This window comes from Schistocerca gregaria, chromosome 3 (genome assembly GCF_023897955.1).
Source record: "Schistocerca gregaria isolate iqSchGreg1 chromosome 3, iqSchGreg1.2, whole genome shotgun sequence".
In the NCBI taxonomy this organism is placed as follows: domain Eukaryota; kingdom Metazoa; phylum Arthropoda; class Insecta; order Orthoptera; family Acrididae; genus Schistocerca; species Schistocerca gregaria.
In genome coordinates, this window is record NC_064922.1 from 568,152,005 (window position 1) to 568,170,602 (window position 18,598).

An 18,598-nucleotide genomic window follows, 5' to 3' on the forward strand; every position below is an offset into this window, starting at 1 on the left:
GTATCCATATGGATGCGAACTGTATGAGTTGACCAGCAATCACACAGCAACAAGCTCTTATCAATTGTTACATACTCGCCAAGGACTGTAGTTAGAAAGCGCTTCATGGATTTTTTAGTCATTTCTTCACTTTTGCTTGTCCCACGTAACTGTTTCTTTGACAGTTCGTTTCAACTTAGAAATATTTGGGCCGAAAGTGTCTTGTGTCTATTGAAAACTGATGTACAACTTGTTTGTTAGACTGCCTGTCATTTGATAAAGCCACGTCAGTTGTGTGGCTGTGGGCAGAGCTGTACACAGACTGAAAAACACAAGTTGTAATTTTCTCTCCTCTGTGCGACACTGTTTATGAGGAAGACATTTCATACTGAAACTGACACAGGTCACTGTTCCAAACAGCTCCTTTCTCCACACCCTGCCCTGTCATAAACATGTTCACTTCCACCACAAACTGTTGTGCTTTCTGCGATATACTGATATCATCTCCTGCGTCTTTACGTGTGAGAAATTTAGTAATGTGCCTAGATGAAATACTATACTCAACCTTAAAACTCTCGCTAAAAGATAGAAAAGTTTTGAAAACTTCCAAAATACCTCAGACGCTTCTACTGCCCACAATTACAGACGCCAGCAGAGAATTGTAGGTCCATACGACCATGCTCTATCAAATTGCGATATTACAAGCTCTTTTGTGGTTTGTAATTGCGACAGTCTGTTGTCTTTGAAACGAGCTTATGCTCGCCTTTTCTAGATACATAATTTATAATTAATTTACAGTTTCATTTACTTACAATGCACTTTTAGCTCCCCGTTAATTTGCTCTGCGAACTGAGCCACGATTGTAATAGTCTTCTTAAATGATCTGGAGTTTGTTATCATCAACATTTTTTATGCACTGGACCTCGACTGTTTGGGTGGAGATAGCTCACACTCACTCTTAGCTGACTGTTCCTGTTGCTCTGGAGACGTATGTCGTGTACCGTTTGAAGAGTCACATTCAGTTTCGGGTTCTTCTTGTCCTTCAATATCAGTCTATCTATCCATATTAACGTTATGTATTTCCACCCCATCCTCATTATATTACTGAATTATTATGTTATATGACACATCCATGAACTAATTATTGCCGACCCGAGTTTCATTTCCATATTCAAAATGATGCTACTTTGTCCCTAATATTTGGACCATATTTGTAGGGTTAATTCTCTTCACGATAACACCGTACACACACTTTAACAGTAAACCACATGTGAACACTAGAAGAGATACATTTATACAACAACTATAGCATTCACACAACTCGAGTACTCGTTAGGGCACTTTCCACCGTCTCATGGCACTAACGCACAAGTGCGGTGTTTTTCATGGAAATGGAACAGGTCATTGTTGTTTTTGTGATCGAATGTTGGTCTAATTATGGTTTCGTGTGGCTCCAAGCATTCTGGGTCAAAAGTGTCCCTTGTGAGATATTTCATCTCAGTGAGTCTTTTTATTTTTGTTTCTGAGGACACACCCAACATTGAATCACTTTCTCTCCTCAAGATGTTATATTCATGTGTGTGTAGTCAGAACAACCCGGTTTCGGCCTTTGAGAGAGAATTTCACTGTTTTAGGACTAAATCACTATTTTGCGGAAACATATTGCATCATTCTCTTCACCTCCGAATAGCACCTTAATTATTATATTTCAGTTCTGACTTCCCTCATGGCGTCTACTCTCTGTATCTCGCTCTAATAATATAGAAATTATTGCCTGATCTTCTATCATCCTTTCCCTTCCTCTTGATAATAGTTTCTAAATATTTGTATCCCCGTCGATTCTGCGGTGATTCATTTCATTTGTTATTTTATCAGTCCACCTAACATTCATCAACCTTCTATGGTATCAGATCCCACATTTCTCGATTCTCATCTTCTCTGGTTCCCCCACAGCCCACAATTCACTTCGATACAGTACTGTGCTCGAAATATACAATCTCAGAAATTTCTTTCTCAGTTTAAGGCCAATGTTTGAGACTATTTTCCTTTGGTAATGAATACCCCGTTTGTTTGTGCTATTCTGCATTTTTTGCTCTTATTGCTTCGTCCGTCACATGTAATTTTGCTTCTGTTGCAGCAGGGTTCCTTCACTTCGTTTACTTCGCAGTTCCATATTTTTATGATTTTATCCATAAACTTACTTCCTCTGCTTATCACTATTTTTGTCTTTCTTCGATTTACTCTCATTCCACATTCTGTGCTCATAAGACTACTAATGGCATTCACTGTGTTCTTCAGCTTTTCCTCGCTTCCACTGGCGATAGCAGTGGCATTGGTGAGTTTTATAATTATATTGTTTCACCATGAACAGTAGTCTCTCTCCTGAACCTTCTTTGATGTATAGATTGAACAACAAAGAAGAAATGCTGCCTTCCTGTCTTACATCCTTTTTAATTCCAATACTTTGTTCGGAGTCTTCCTCTCTTGTTGATCTTTCTTGGTTCTTATACATGAAGTATCCTTTTTTCGCTATAGCTTACGCTTTCTCTGAGAATTTCGAACTTCTTCCTGCATTTTACACTGTCGAAAGATTTTACAGGGTTGGCATGTCTTACGAAGACGTAGTTAGTGGTATCCATATTACTGCAGCGCAGGTTAGTGGATCTGAGATTGGAAAGTGAAATGAAGTATCACTTAATAGGAATTTTAGAGGTGATGTAATATTTGTTAATGGTTCCAAGTTCCTCTTGCGGAAAGTAAATAGTGATTCATGAAAAAGCTGATTAGTATATGAGAGTTAATGGCCTGCTTTCGGATGTTCAGCCGGGTTGTCGATACCATATTACAGCAATAAAATGGAATCATCATCTTGATTAAATACCCTAAACCTCACCATTAACCAACGACGCCACGAAAATCTGAGAGACCACAATGTATGGGAAGTTCCAGTTCGATAGAAGGAGCCATTATTACCCGATTCATGTTGTTGTTGTTGTGGTCTTCAGTACTGAGACTGGTTTGATGCAGCTCTCCATGCTACTCTATCCTGTGCAAGCTTCTTCATCTCCCAGTACCTACTGCAGCCTACATCCTTCTGAATCGCCTTAGTGTATTCATCTCTTGGTCTCCCTCAACGATTTTTACCCTCCACGCTGCCCTCCAGTACTAGATTGGTGATCCTTTGACGCCTCAGAACATGTCCTACCAACCGATCCCTTCTTCTAGTCAAGTTCTGCCACAAACTCTTCTTCTCCCCAATCCTATTCAGTACCTCCTCATTCGTTATGTGATCTACCCATCTAATCTTCAGCATTCTTCTGTAGCACCACATTTCGAGAGCTTCTATTCTCTTCTCGTCCAAACTATTTATCATCCATGTTTCACTTCCATACATGGCTACACTCCATACAGATACTTTCAGAAACGACTTCCTGTCACTTAAACCTATACCCGATGTTAACAAATTTCTCTTCTTCAGAAACGCTTTATTCACGTAACCTACCTTTAAACTAAGTGTATTTTGCCTCACTCCAGTTACTGGGCGTATACCTCCTGTCATCGAAATGAGGGAGTCACCTGATACTACAGTGACTATATGGGCTACAAAACAATCTGGTCAGCTCTTTTAGCTCTTGTTACCTTGCGGCTTACATAGTCGGATTGAATGCTCCTTGTATTTCACTAATTCCATAAACAACCTATCAGAAAGCCTTGGAAAATGTTTAAGATCGACACCTATTTTCTCGTGTGGTAAACCTTCCGTTTCTGAACAACAAGTATTCCAGACTTGGGTAAGTTTCACCACGTCATATCTGACAGACAACTTTTTGTACCTTTAGTTTATAGAAATCAGTATAGTTGATAAGTACAGCATATCGGCAGTGTACTATGAAACGTTTTACTCACGTTGACTAAAGGTACCGGGTCATCCACAGAGATGGTGCCGTTGCCAAAATAGAACTCCCTTAGCTTGGACGCTGCGTCTGCCTGCTGTGTAGTTGTCGATAGATGCAGGCAAGGGCCGACCACACTCTGAAACGCTTTGTCCAGGCGGTCGATAACCGCTGCTTGGTTGAGTATGGAGAAACCTGATGGAAAATAAAAAAATAAAAAAAATATCACTTCAACCAAATATCAGGCAATTTTTATAAGACGTTTAAAGAACATATTGCAGGATACCAGCCACCCAATCTTTGCTTCAAGAAACCGGATGATTCACTAGAAACTAACAGGAAGAGTAACTGCCAAATCCTCGCAGACTATTTCAACAAACTTCTCAACTGCGAAAGACGAAAAGAGGATATTCACTATGAGACGTCTACACCAAATCCCGACGCTAAACCACCAACCATCAACGAAGTAGCAGAAATTATCAAGACACAGAGACACAATAGAGCCCCAGAAGAAGATGGAATTATTGCAGAACTGTCGAAGTTAAATGATTAAAGATTAACAGGAAAAATCCACAAAATCATATTAAACATTTAGGAAACTGAACAGATCACTTCTGAATGGAAATGCGCATTCATCCATCCACTCCACAAAAAAGGGGACAAAACTGAACCAAATGATTACAGGGGAATCTCACTTGTGCCGGTCACATATAAAATCCTATCAAAAGTTCTAATGAATAGATTAGAAGAACAAGCTGACACACAAATAGGAGAATACCAGGCTGGTTTTCGCAAGGGACGATCATGCATAGAACAGATCTGAAATCTGAAAATGATTCTCCAGATGAGAAACACCCGAAACACAGTCGTCATTTTTGTAGATTTTAAAAAGGCCTACAACTCAATAGAGTATCGCTCTGCAACACGCTGGAAGAATTCAGCATTGACAGAAAGACAAGAGCAATCATTCGTCAGACATTAACTGACACAGTCTCCAAGGTCAAATTTATGGGGGATATCTCTGAGCCATTTAAAATCCAAACTGGAGTGCGACAGGGTGACGGACTTTCACCATTACTCTTTAATATCATTCTTGAAAAAATTATCAGTACATGGGAAAAGAAGTCAAAGGAATCCAAATTGGCATTATAAAAGATAGTATATTCAATTTGAAGTGTTTAGCTTTTGCAGATGACCTTGCAATCCTCACAAATAGTAAAAAAGAAGCCACTAATTCCATAGAGAAGTTACACGAAATTGCACAAAGAACTGGCCTGCAAATTTCGTATGAGGAGACCCAGTACATAGAAAGTGTGCCACTAGACAAATTGCCTATTGTGATAAGCCATGGGAAAATCGTACAAGTACCAGGTTTTAAGTACCTGAGAGAAATCATCCAGCCATCAGGGATCAACCTAAGGGCCAATGAGGAAAGAATAGAAAAACTACAGAAAGCATATAAACTCACGTGGAACTATTATAACGAAAAGTCCATATCCATTAACACAAAATTGAGGCACTACAACACTGTCGTACTTCCAGAGGCACTGTATGCATCTGAAACAACACAAATTGGTGGGCAAACTAAAATCAAAGAAATAGGGAAACAAGAAAGGAAAATACTCAGTAAAATTTTTGGCCCGATACACGAGCAAGGAATCTGGAAGAAGAGACCAACATCAGAATTATATAAATACACAGACATGATTACGGATACAATAAGGAAAATAAGAATGCAGTTCTACGGACATATCCACAGGATGAATAAAAACAGAATTTCAAAGCGAGTTCTTAAAGTCATCAACTCAGGCAGGGGAAAAACAAAATGGATAAAAGAAGTTGAAGAGGACCTGAGACAAGCACACATAACAGTAAACGATACAGAAAATAGAACTAAATTCATGGACACCACAACCCAGAAGAGACCAGGATGCAAATGTACAGCGGGGCGAAAGAAACAACACAGTGAACACATGAAGAAAATTTGGGCTCAGAAAAAACGTAAACAATCATCATAAAGGAATGCAAGTTCAAACGCTCTCTTTAAATGGGAATAATCGAAAATAATAATAATAATCACTTCAAACCAAAATGACATATGGCTAGCTCCCTTAGAAGAGAGTGGCCAAAGTTAAACGTAGGTTTAGAATTCGATGTGTGCCTTTCATTCCAGTGTTTCATAAAAATTAATTCCAGTCATGTGATAACTGTTAACTGGAAGTAAATTAATATTTGTTGATGTGTGCTTTCTATGTGGCCCACATAAGCGTTTACTAGATAGCAGGAGAAAAATTAAGATCTTTAAGTGGAGGCACAAACGCAATGCAATGAGGTTAAAAAAAGTCATGCGATACACATAAAATCATGCTGCATCTCTTTTTTCCCGGTGTAATGCAGAAACTGAATATGTCACGGTCTCAAACAGTCGCTGGAAGTCCCTGCACAAATACTGAAATATGCTGCCTCTGTAGCCATCCATAATTGCGAAAGTGTAGCCAATGCAAGATTTTGTGCACGTGCTGACCTCTAGATTAGGTATCATAAACGTTCCATTTGATTCATGTAGGGTGATCAGTGTGGCCAAACCATTCACTGGAATAGTCCAGAATGTTCTTAAAACCAACACCACACACTCGTGGCCCAGTGACGTGGCGCTTTGTCACCTGTACAAATTCGATCGTTGTTTGGGAACATGTCGCCTATGAAAGTCTGCAAATGATCTCTAATTAGCAGAATATCCAGAATACACAGTCTATTCCGTGTAAACACAGCCCACACCATTACAGAGCCACCACTAGCTTTCAAAGTGCTTTATTGACAATTTGGATCCATGGCTTCGTGGAGTCTGCGTCACACTCGAACCCTACCACCAACTTTTATCACCTGAAATCGGGACTCATCTGACCAGCCCACGGTTTTCAAGTCGTCTTGCGTCCAATCTATATCGCCACGAGCGAAGTAGAAGCGCTGCAAGCGATGTCGCGCTTTTCGCAAAGGTACTTCCGTCGGTCGTCAACTGCAATAGCCCATTAATGCAAAATTTCGCCACAGTGTCCTAACGGATACGTCGTCGTACGTGCCACCTTGATTTCTGCGGTTATTTCGAGCAGTGTTGCTTGTCTGTTAGCACTTACAACTCTCCGTACAGGCCTGAAAATTTGTATTCTCGGCATCCACTTGACACTGTGGATCTCGGAATATAGTCAATTTCTGAAATGGACTAACCAATGAATCAAGCTCCAACTACAATATCGCGTTCAAAAACTGGTAATTCCCATCGCGCAGCCATAACCGCGTCGGAAATCTTTTCAAATGAATCACCCGAGAACAAATGACACAGTCGCCAACACACTGTCGTTTTATACCTTGTGCAGGCAATATTAACGCCAGCCGTATGTGTTCGTATCCCTATCCCATGAATTTTTGTCACCCCAGTGTGTCATCATGAGACATTTCGGAACATGAAATAATTTCTATTGGTTGTAGTAGTCTTGTATCCGCACCACGTTACTGTCCATTAGTTCAGTGGTGTACAGATACTGGGGTTACACACTGAGCGAGGTGGCGCAGTGGTTAGCATACTGGACTCGCATTCGGGAGGACGTCGGTTCAATTCCGCGTTCGGCCAACATGATTTAGGTTTTCCGTGATTTCTCTAAATCACTCCAGGCACATGCCGTTATGGTTCCTTTGAAAGGAAACTGCCGAGTTCCTTCTTCTTCCTTCCCTACTCCGATGACACCGATGACCTCGCCGTTTCGTCTCTTCCCCCAATCAACTCAAATCAACTGCGGTTACTGAGGACGTATTTCCACTGGAATAAACGGTGTATTAATTTTTGTAGTCAACAGCTAGAGAGCTATGATCGATGCAGTACTACCATTTCGAAAACCCTTACCAGAATGCTATGAAGTTCAGGTACTTCTGACTAAACGTAATTGTAAGACGACTATTGGGTTTTATATTAAAATGTTATGCATAATTCAGTACCATTATGTCAGGATTTTGGATGCAGTTAACATGAGATTTATTAAATTATGACGAAATACAGGTTTACTGAAGAAATTTTGCGTATTTAAGCTAATGAAATTGTATAAGTTTTTGTTAAATGTTTTCCTACCATTAACTTTTACTACATTTACACAAAAAGAGACAATTGTCTGTACACTGTGTGCTCTGAATTGGAAGACGTATTGAGAGTGAACTGAAAATCAGTTACTTTCTAATCGCATTTTCCACTTGTATTTATTTCATAAAGTTATGTCGGAACGTAACCCATATTGTCATTAGCATCGCCTTCTCTCGGTACGCAGTCCTGTTCGGTATCGAGTGTGGATATAATTAAACAAGCTCTCAGCAGGAAAGGGCGATTCCCTTTTGGATATCTTCCAGTTATATCGCATATGTCTTGCTACCTCGAATTTTAGCACTTCTCCGATTGTGAAATTATTTCTTGCCACTAAATGTAAGACAAAAACATTCACTCCACCCAGAAATGATTTTTTACAGGAATATAGGAAGGAGGAAAATATGTGAGATCAATTTCACTGTCTATATTCAGTGGAGATACTTGATGCAACGTATTTAAATTTCATAACCGAACATGTAAACCCCGACTGAGGAGTCAGATACAGTGACCCATGAAAGACTGCTGAAATCTGAATCAACAAAGGAGATCATCAGGTACTTTGCAGGATGAATGGTCCGCCTGAGAACATCGTAGGTGTGTTCATAATGTTTCTTATGCCTATGAAATGAGAACAGCCAAAAGTTTGGAAGTGTCAGCAGGGACTTAGTCCACAGCACGAATAACAAAAGAACAAGCTGTGGTCAATGTAAACTTTTGACAAAGGGCTTCCTGGATTATCGCAAGCTGCTCCACAATCCGGTTAGTCAGAGTAAAATAATAAAGAAAAGAAAACACTTAAAACTAAGATTCCGGGACCAAGTTCCAGTATTGGACGGGTCCGGTCCTCTCTGGCACACTGATTCAAACTGCCAGGAAGTTTCAGAATAGTGCATTCTCTATTGCAGATTTGTTCATTCAGAAAAAAGCGCTTTTAAGTATACAAATTTCCTGCCCGACCAAGGAGCCAACAACGCCGTCCGCCCAAATGTGAAAAACGCCTTTATTCGACGTCAACATGTAATAGCACACAGAGACGGTCGGTGGCAGCACTAGCGGTATAGAGTACATGAACCAGTGCAGTCGTCGTCCTAATGCTGGAGCGGAGCGATTTATCTGACATCCAAAAGGGCATGATCATTAGCTTTCTGGCCAAAGGTGGAAGTATTTACTAAACAACGGTAAACTAAAAGTTTGTAATCTGTTCGCGTCGCCCCGTGGCTAATGTATACTGAACATGCCAAAACGCCGTTATCCATAACCCTCTCCGAGGTAACTGCGGTGTACGACCATCCACTGAAGACGCGGGGGATCGGCTCTGCGAAGATGCGAAGGGGCGAATAGATGTGCAACTGTGGAGTAAGTGACCGCCCAGATGAACCAAGGGCTGCCATCAGTTACTGATCAACTTGATGACTCCTCAGTTGTTGAAGCTGAGTTCACCCCATTCCATTCCTACAACCAATGAAAAATTCCTGGCAGTAGGGGGAATCGAATCCTGGTGTTCCGCTTGGCAGTCTTCGCGTTGACCATCAGTTACGGAGGGGGACTGGACGAAATGAAGCGCTAATTCTGATTGGTCGGATAAGATTTTGAATCGTTTACTGTCTGATACGACCCAAGTGTATGAACTGCTGTGCCACCTCCCTCGCTCATCATACACTCCTGGAAATGGAAAAAAGAACACATTGACACCGGTGTGTCAGACCCACAATACTTGCTCCGGACACTGCGAGAGGGCTGTACAAGCAATGATCACACGCACGGCACAGCGGACACACCAGGAACCGCGGTGTTGGCCGTCGAATGCCGCTAGCTGCGCAGCATTTGTGCACCGCCGCCGTCAGCGTCAGCCAGTTTGCCGTGGCATACGGAGCTCCATCGCAGTCTTGAACACTGGTAGCATGCCGCGACAGCGTGGACGTGAACCGTATGTGCAGTTGACGGACTTTGAGCGAGGGCGTATAGTGGGCATGTGGGAGGCCGGGTGGACGTACCGCCGAATTGCTCAACACGTGGGGCGTGAGGTCTCAACAGTACATCGATGTTGTCGCCAGTGGTCGGCGGAAGGTGCACGTGCCCGTCGACCTGGGACCGGACCGCAGCGACGCACGGATGCACGCCAAGACCGTATGATCCTACGCAGTGCCGTAGGGGACCGCACCGCCACTTCCCAGCAAATTAGGGACACTGTGGCTCCTGGGGTATCGGCGAGGACCATTCGCAACCGTTTCCATGAAGCTGGGCTACGGTCCCGCACACCGTTAGGCCGTCTTCCCCTCACGCCCCAACATCGTGCAGCCCGCCTCCAGTGGTGTCGCGACAGGCGTGAATGGAGGGACGAATGGAGACGTGTCGTCTTCAGCGATGAGAGTCGCTTCTGCCTTGGTGCCAATGATGGTCGTATGCGTGTTTGGCGCCGTGCAGGTGAGCGCCACAATCAGGACTGCATACGACCGAGGCACACAGGGCCAACACCCGGCATCATGGTGTGGGGAGCGATCTCCTACACTGGCCGTACAAATATGGTGATCGTCGAGGGGACACTGGATAGTGCACGGTACATCCAAACCGTCATCGAACCCATCGTTCTACCATTCCTAGACCGGCAAGGGAACTTGCTGTTCCAACAAGACATTGCACGTTCGCATGTATCCCGTGCCACCCAACGTGCTCTAGAAGGTGTAAGTCAACTACCCTGGCCAGCAAGATCTCCGGATCTGTCCCCCATTGAGCATGTTTGGGACTGGATGAAGCGTCGTCTCACGCGGTCTGCACGTCCAGCACGAACGCTGGTCCAACTGAGGCGCCAGGTGGAAATGGCATGGCAAGCCGTTCCACAGGACTACATCCAGCATCTCTACGATCGTCTCCATGGGAGAATAGCAGCCTGCATTGCTGCGAAAGGTGGATATACAATGTACTAGTGCCGTCATTGTGCATGCTCTGTTGCCTGTGTCTATGTGCCTGTGGTTCTGTCAGTGTGATCATGTGATGTATCTGACCCCAGGAATTTGTCAATAAAGTTTCCCCTTCCTGGGACAATGAATTCACGGTGTTCTTATTTCAATTTCCAGGAGTGTAATTAGTCTGGCAAGTCTGAGGCTATGTGCAATGAGCTACATTTCATACCAGTCAGTAATTGTAATGTAAAACCTCATTCGATGATAGAGTAAACCGAAGTTTGTAGCGTGTGTTGGTAGTGACCATTCTGTGGTATGTACATTTGTTACCGAAGTTGATAAATGTAACGAGACAGTTCTGAGATACAAAAATCAGCTCAATACTCTAAGAATGACAGTTACTTTCTGTGACAGTTTTTTATTAATTATTTTCTTGAAACAACGGTGACTAAATCTGCTATCGACCGGTCATCTTTTCCTGTGGGGTGAGTTTCAGATAAAGAGCATGTATTCTGTCACTATCTGTCACTCATAATTTACTTTCTTTGACAGTTTTTTGTTAACTATTTAATGGAAACCACAGTGACTAAATCTGATATCGCCCGGCCCTGTTTTCTTGTTTATCGAGTTTCAGATAAAGAACATGTATTCGATCACTATCGGTGTTTCCTAATTGGCAACTAATGCGAGTGCTACATTTGCCTTCTAAATTTCTGAAACCCTAACTACATATCCTAAACGTCAACAGAGTGTACAAAACAAAGACAGCCGGTATCTTGATAACATTCATAAACCTGACACCATGATGTAAGACAAAATAATTGCCAAGTACACGAACAGATTCAATGTCTCAATGGCGGAAAACCTTAGAATCGTTTAAGCTACGTCGAAAAAGCTTATATACAGTACCCTTACGTAGGATGTGGGTGTATACAGGAAATAATATAACAGAGTAACTGATATTCGGGGGTAATATTTAGGTTTCAGTGAACAGATAGTCGCACAAAGTATTAACTCTCTACAGGAAGTAATCAACAGCAAGAAAAACAGCCGTTTCCAGCTGGGGAGACTGTTTTCTCTGCACAATGACTGTCTCGGGTTGTGTAACAACACGGGGCGTGGATGCAGCAGGCGTCTACTGCTTACAACAAATACAGGACTGATCCTGCACGCATACTATAAACAACAAACTTCCTAGAGATTTAAAAGAAAGTAATGTGGGAGCTATTCCGCCTTTTGAGAGTACAGAAAATCTTGTTTTGATCAGACGCGTATCGCTATATTTAACACGTTTTCAGAGGTCACTATCTGTGCTCCTACATTATTTCAGTTCATTTTTGTACACACGTGCGCTCGATTCCTAACACACTGCACTGCAATGACGCAATATTGGAAAATACTGCAGGAGCGAAACTTGGATAGTCCATCTGAAACTCGTAGAACACACAGCTTCATTTGCTCACATACATTTTAGCAGGAAGATGGTTGAAGTAAACTAGTACGGAGAAATTTATTTAGCCACACTTCAGTATTTGATACGGCCACCTATAATTGTTTTTTGTTTTTCATTTTGTAGATGATACCTTAATAAGCATTCGGACGAGCAGTGAGGGAAACTGACAATGTAGTGGCACTTCATGTTTTCGTATTCTCTCATGTTTTCACTTGAGTTGTCATGTTCAGTATTAGGTCCGAAATAATCACTAAGATACACAACAACAGAAAATGGACTTGATATTGCTATAAGTACATGTTTCACATGTTTCATAACCACCAACCTGTCTCCCCAGATGTGACACCAGTGAGAATCGGCACGTGGCAAAAGCGCCCTTCGTTCAGGACTTTGATGGGTGCCTCCGAGATGAAAGCTCCATCCAGATCTGCCTCGATGCTGGGGCCCCATACTACAGGTACCAAAAGCGTTTTCTCCTGGAAAGAAGCACAAGTTTACATTCGTTGACCTGGTTGTACGCAAAGCTGTACAATATTCTAAATAATAGGAAGCTTCAGTTCACAATATTTCGAGACTTGAATAATAAATAATTATTTAAGTAAAAGATATTTTTAATATAACATGCTTTTAAAACGGACTGAAAAGTACAGAATAATTTCTCCTAGCCAATATACATTCCTAACCGCCGTAAACAGAATCCTGAAAATTTGTGCACTTTAATGTTTAATAACTATGACTATCCAAGTAAAATTTAAAACGAAAAACGCAGAGTGCATGCAACAGATAACTCTTGCATCAATAGTTCACCTAAGTCTAATTATTTTATTGCAAAGCAATCTACATGTACTGTTGTGTTATTTATATCAACGAGGGTACTCTCTACAGTTCTCACTGTTACCTATTGCTAATGCCACACGTTTTTCGTTTCAAATTGTACAAATATTCGCACAGCCCGTTTCAAAGTCGTCTTATGTTACAAAGATTTTTTATTTAAATAATACTATTTCTGCTTTACAATCTGTGAAATTCTTCAGGCGATTTAAAATATTTCGATTACATTACATCAGAGACATGTGGAAGATTTCTGGTTTGTTTCAGTTTTTCTTTTCCTAAGTCGACCAACATACTGGTTCCTGCTACGTGAATATTGCGAGAAGACCGTAAACACAAGAACCACAGATATTCCAGCTCACACGAAGGGCCAACCAACAATCGTACTTACCGCGAAACATTGTCGAAATATAGGGAGAAACAGTAGTACACAAAGTACACTCCGCGATATACCAGGCACGAAAGCGTCTGCCGCCACCGACATTCTGCTTATGTCATCTGCTCCGATTCTCTGAGCGCCATCCAGAGCCTCAGTGATCCGTATCCGGTTCACCCTTTCGTGCACTCTCTTCCGCAGCTGGTGGACGACGGGTCTCCAGTTAGTTTTATGTGGGTTCCTGGCCATGTCGGTATCTCTGGGAACGAAGCTGCAGATGCCGCGTCCAAGGCTGCGGTCCTCCAGCCTCGGACGGCTTCTTGTTGTGTCCCTTCATCAGATTGTAGCACGGTCATTTGTCGGCGCATTTTATCGCTGTGGCATGCCGATTGGGCTGCACTTACGGACAACAAGCTTCGGGCCTTGAAACCTCTTCCCGCAGCTTGGACGTCCTCCTCACGTCCTTCTCGGCGGGAGGAGGTCGTTTTGGCCCGGCTACGAATTGGACACTGCAGGTTCAGCCATCGCCATCTGCTGACGGCAGCGCTGGCGCCGTTCTGCCCATGTCGGCAATTGCTGACGGTCCGCCAAATTTTAACGTCCTGTACGGATTTTACTACGCTGCGTCTTGATCTTGGCCTGCCATGTACTCTGGATGCCATTTTAGCGGATGACCCAGGAGCTGCTGCTCGCGTTCTTCGTTCTATCAACTTGACACACCTGTCTAAGGACGTTTGATTAAGCTGTAGTTTTTTAATCCTGTGCCTGTTAATACGTCTTTTATAGTGTTGTCCCTTTTAGTTGCTGTTTTAACCTTGTGCCTCGCCGTGCATTCCTAAATTAGTCAGGGCGCTAATGACCATTGTAGTTGTGCTCCCTAAAACCACAAAAAAATGAAAGCGGGATAACACTGCATTGTTATCCAGTTCTGAGCTATGTTGAAAGTTTAAAGTCCCTTGTTCATTGGAAAAATAGTGTAAAACGCAAAATTTGTAGCGAAGAGACAAACGTAGGAAAAACGTGTTTAAGAAAACGACGTAAGGTGATGGTTCTAATGCTACAGGTATTAAAAAAAGTCTCCCTGGACTTGAGTACATGGGACGGAACTCGCATGAAACAATTTGAAACTTTCAGAGAAGTCCTTCTTTGGAATCACTCCCACTCGGGTGTCACATTGGCTTGAGTGTTGGTTATGTCGTCAAATTATTGATCCTTCATGTGAATTTCTACGCTGTCTTCTTTCATCATTATTTTTTTATTTTACTTTTTTGTGGTTTTGTAATGACAACATCAAGTTTCTACACCTGTGACGATTTTTCCTAGAAAATAATTATCGTCATTTTGTATTTCTATTGGTTTGGTAGTAAATGTGTGCAGGACAAAACTTTCTTTTCTTCAAGACATCTCCAGAATATTTTGAACACTTGATTTGGAGATTTTGCTGCACTGCGATTTGTGACACGACTACGTTGACACATTCCGGCCACATGTACACTATATAACACTACATACTCTCAACTGATTGGGCAAGTGCATATCTGCTGTTTGCCGTGGATACTGTCCTGACGTCGCTCATACGCTAAGAATGAAATTAGTCTCTGGAGGTTTTTAGGCGGGCGGTGTAGAAATCTGATCTGAAGACATCGTTCCGAAAACGACTGAATTGAATGTGATGAACAAAGATGACACTACTTCTGTGAGGTGTCTTGTTGATGGTGACAACAATCCATGTGGATACATTTTATCATTTTATAAGTCTTTTCCCCGCACTACTAGCACAAGACGCTACTTGCACAGCAGTTGTGCACGCATGACTTCATGACATCATTGAACGTCGGGCCTCAGTTCGAAGCGGGACCCGTCACTAAGGACAATCCAACTCCAGTCAATGAGCGTGCAGGTCGAAGAAGTATCTTGAGACGCCCCGGACAGCAGTGGGATACCAATCTGACTGTCACCCGCCAAAAGGCCCGAAGCCAAAGAGTGATGGTAGGGTGGCATTTCGTAGCAGTATACATATGCTTATCAACCGGGGGCCCCTAACCTCGACATTATTTTAAGCGTCGTTTTGTTGCCCTTCATGCTAGCCATCCTGAGCTTACATATGAGCAAGATAATGTCCGCCCGCACACGGCGAGAGTTTCTACTGCTTGTCTTTCTTACTTGTCGTCGGATCTCTCCCTAATCAAGAAAGTTTTCTGAGTTACGGGCAGGGCCCTCCAACCAACCCGGGATTTTGACGATCTAGCGAGCCAATTGGACAGAATTTCGCACAATATCCCTTAGGAGGACATCGAACGACTATCAACGAATGCCAATCTTAGTAACTATTAGCATGGGGGTCAGCGATGGACCAATACGTTATTGACCTGCTAGATTTGTATAGCTCCTCCTCTCAGAAAAATTAACCAATTTTTATGAAATTTTTATCATTTGTCTGTTGACGTATGTCATATCTATCGATTTCCGTCCCATTCAAATAACTACGTCGTGGCACGTTGGTTTTTTGTCTTAGAGCGCGTAATTATTTGATGATTTGCACCTTATGAGCAAAATGCCACATTATGGCAGTCATATATCGCCTTGACCGATGACGATTGGATCTTCGTCATTTTCGACGTCAGTGAATCTACTTGTTTCTAGTAATCGCTTTGTTCCTTTGCCTCGCGGTCATATAAATGTGGCCCTTATTCAGAGTGATTAGATGGCTGCGAAAGTCACCTTACTTAGCCTGACACAACAGCAGCACTCCCGCTGTTGACTAGGTTCGGTGGGGTTTGTGAATGGGTGTGAGCAGTCACGGAACTAATCGGGCGGCGACTTTTCGATCTTGAAGCCGAGGTACAAAATATGAAAACTGCTGCAAGAGCGATTTTACTTTTTTCATTGTCACCTCAATTATGATACAGCGGTCTTGGAGCGGCAGGACTCCAGTCCACATTAGATATCCGGTCCTGCACAGTGTTAAGCCAGAAGCCCTCCACCCAGACCACAACACGAGGGAGGCAGGCCAGCTACCTGCCTACGGAGTCATTCAGTGCGATACCAGGGCCTAGTCCACTAGAGTGGTGAGCTGAATTACTGCGTGCTGGGGAAAGTATTGTGCCGACTTGGGCGACTACATGCCGAAAGCAGCGGCATGTCTTAATGAAACCTGGCTGAGTGACTATAAATACTGCTCTCTCGGATGTAACTGAACCTCTGGCCCACGCCGAGAACTATGCACCATTCCCATTTGGCTCACTCTCATTCGTCTATGTGTACTGCAGCATCCGCTAGCTGGTGGTCTATAAGTCAATGCTGCACATTATGCAACCTGGGTATGAAATACAGCCAACAAGATGGTGCTGACCTCAACCGTCTTCCGTGCACCTCCTAGGGCCCTCAGTTCATGTCCACAGCGCTAGCTTACTAATCAACTGTGGGACGGTAACTGCTGCTGCCCTGCCGGGAAGAGCCAGCAGACGTTACTTTGCAATGCCATCGCGCTGCTGATCTTTTGTTTTCTCCTGTCGGATGCCAAGCGCCTGGTAGAGTGCTTTGCTGAGGCACACACTGCCTCCCTGGGGTGAAGGCATGCCACTGAGTTGCAGCTTTTAGCCACTGTGGGAGCGTATCTGTAAACAATAATACTGCTGATCATCGAAAAAGGAAATGGTTATTAGAAGGTATGACTCAGCATATAGGAAAGTCAAAATAACGTTGGGTGAAATTGAAAGGAAGTGTGGTAACATAAAGAGTGCAACGGGAATTCCACTGTGAAATGCGGAGGACAGAGCGAATAGGCGGAAGGAATACATTGAATGCCTCTATGAGGGGGAAGATTTGTCTCATGTGATAGAAGAGGAAACAGGTGTCTATATGGATCCAGTATTAGAATAAGAATTTAAAAGACAGAGGGAATAGATAACATTCCATTACAATTTCTAAAATCATTGGGGGAAGTGGCATCAAAGCGACTGTTCACGTTGGTGTGTAGAATGTGTGAGCCTGGTGGCATACCGTCTGAATTTCGGAAAAATATCATCCATACACTTCCGTAGACTGCAAGATCTGACAAGTGCGAGGATTATCGCACAGTCACCTTAACAGTTCACACATCAATGCTACTACAAGAATAATATACAGAAGAATGGAAATGAAAATTGAGAATGAGTTAGACGACGATCAGTTTGGCTTTAGGAAAGGTAAAGGCGCCATAGTGGCAATTCGGACGGTGCGGTTGTTGACGGAAACAAGACGAAAGAAAAATAAAAACCCGTTCATGGCATTTTTCGACCTGGAGAATGCCTCGGGAATGTTAAATGGTCCATGATGTTCGAAATTCTGACAAAATTTGGGGGAACATGTAGGGAGAGACGGGTAGTACACAACATGTACAAGAGCACAAGCGGACTAATAAGAGTGGACGACGAAGAACCAAGTGCTCGGATTAAAAAGGCTGTAAGGCAGGGATCTCGGCTTTCGCCCCTACTATTCAATCTGTACCTCGAAGAAGCAATGATGGAATCAAAAGGAGTGGAATTTAAATTCAAGGTGGAAGGCTATCAACCATGCGATTCGCTGATGACATAGCTGTTCTGACTGAAAGTGAAGAAGAATTACATGATCTGCTGAATGGAATGAACAGTCAAATGAGTACAGATTATGGATTGAGAGTAAATCCAAGAAAGACGAAGGTAATGAGGAGTAGTAGAAATGAGAACAGCGACAAATTTAACATCAAGATAGATGGTCACAAAGTAGATGTAGTTAAGGAATTCTACTACCTAGGCAGCACAATAACCAATGAAGGACGGAGCAAGGAGGACATCAAAAGCAGACTAGCACTGGAAAAAGCTACTAGTATCAAACATAGGCCTTAAATTGAGGCAGAAATTTCTGAGAATTTTCGTTTGGAGCACGGCATTGTATGGCTGTGAAACATGGACTGTGGGAACCCCATTTCCCTCCACCCAAACACTGCCCTCCAGTACTAAACTGGTGATTCCTTCATTTAAAAAGCTTCTACTCTCTTCTTGTGCAACTGTTTATCGT

The 18,598-nt window shown here is 42.8% G+C and overlaps 1 protein-coding gene across 1 annotated transcript in view; it reads right to left on the bottom strand.

Moving 5' to 3' along the window:
* Nucleotides 1-18,598, bottom strand: part of LOC126356216 (juvenile hormone esterase-like) — a 119,375-nt gene that overhangs the window by 39,663 nt on the left and 61,114 nt on the right. The window contains exons 7-8 of the mRNA XM_050007028.1: nucleotides 12,680-12,830; nucleotides 3,886-4,067 (exon numbers count right to left, since the gene is read on the bottom strand). Coding sequence (XP_049862985.1) covers nucleotides 3,886-4,067; nucleotides 12,680-12,830 — 333 coding nt within the window. The remainder of the gene's footprint in view (nucleotides 1-3,885; nucleotides 4,068-12,679; nucleotides 12,831-18,598) is intronic.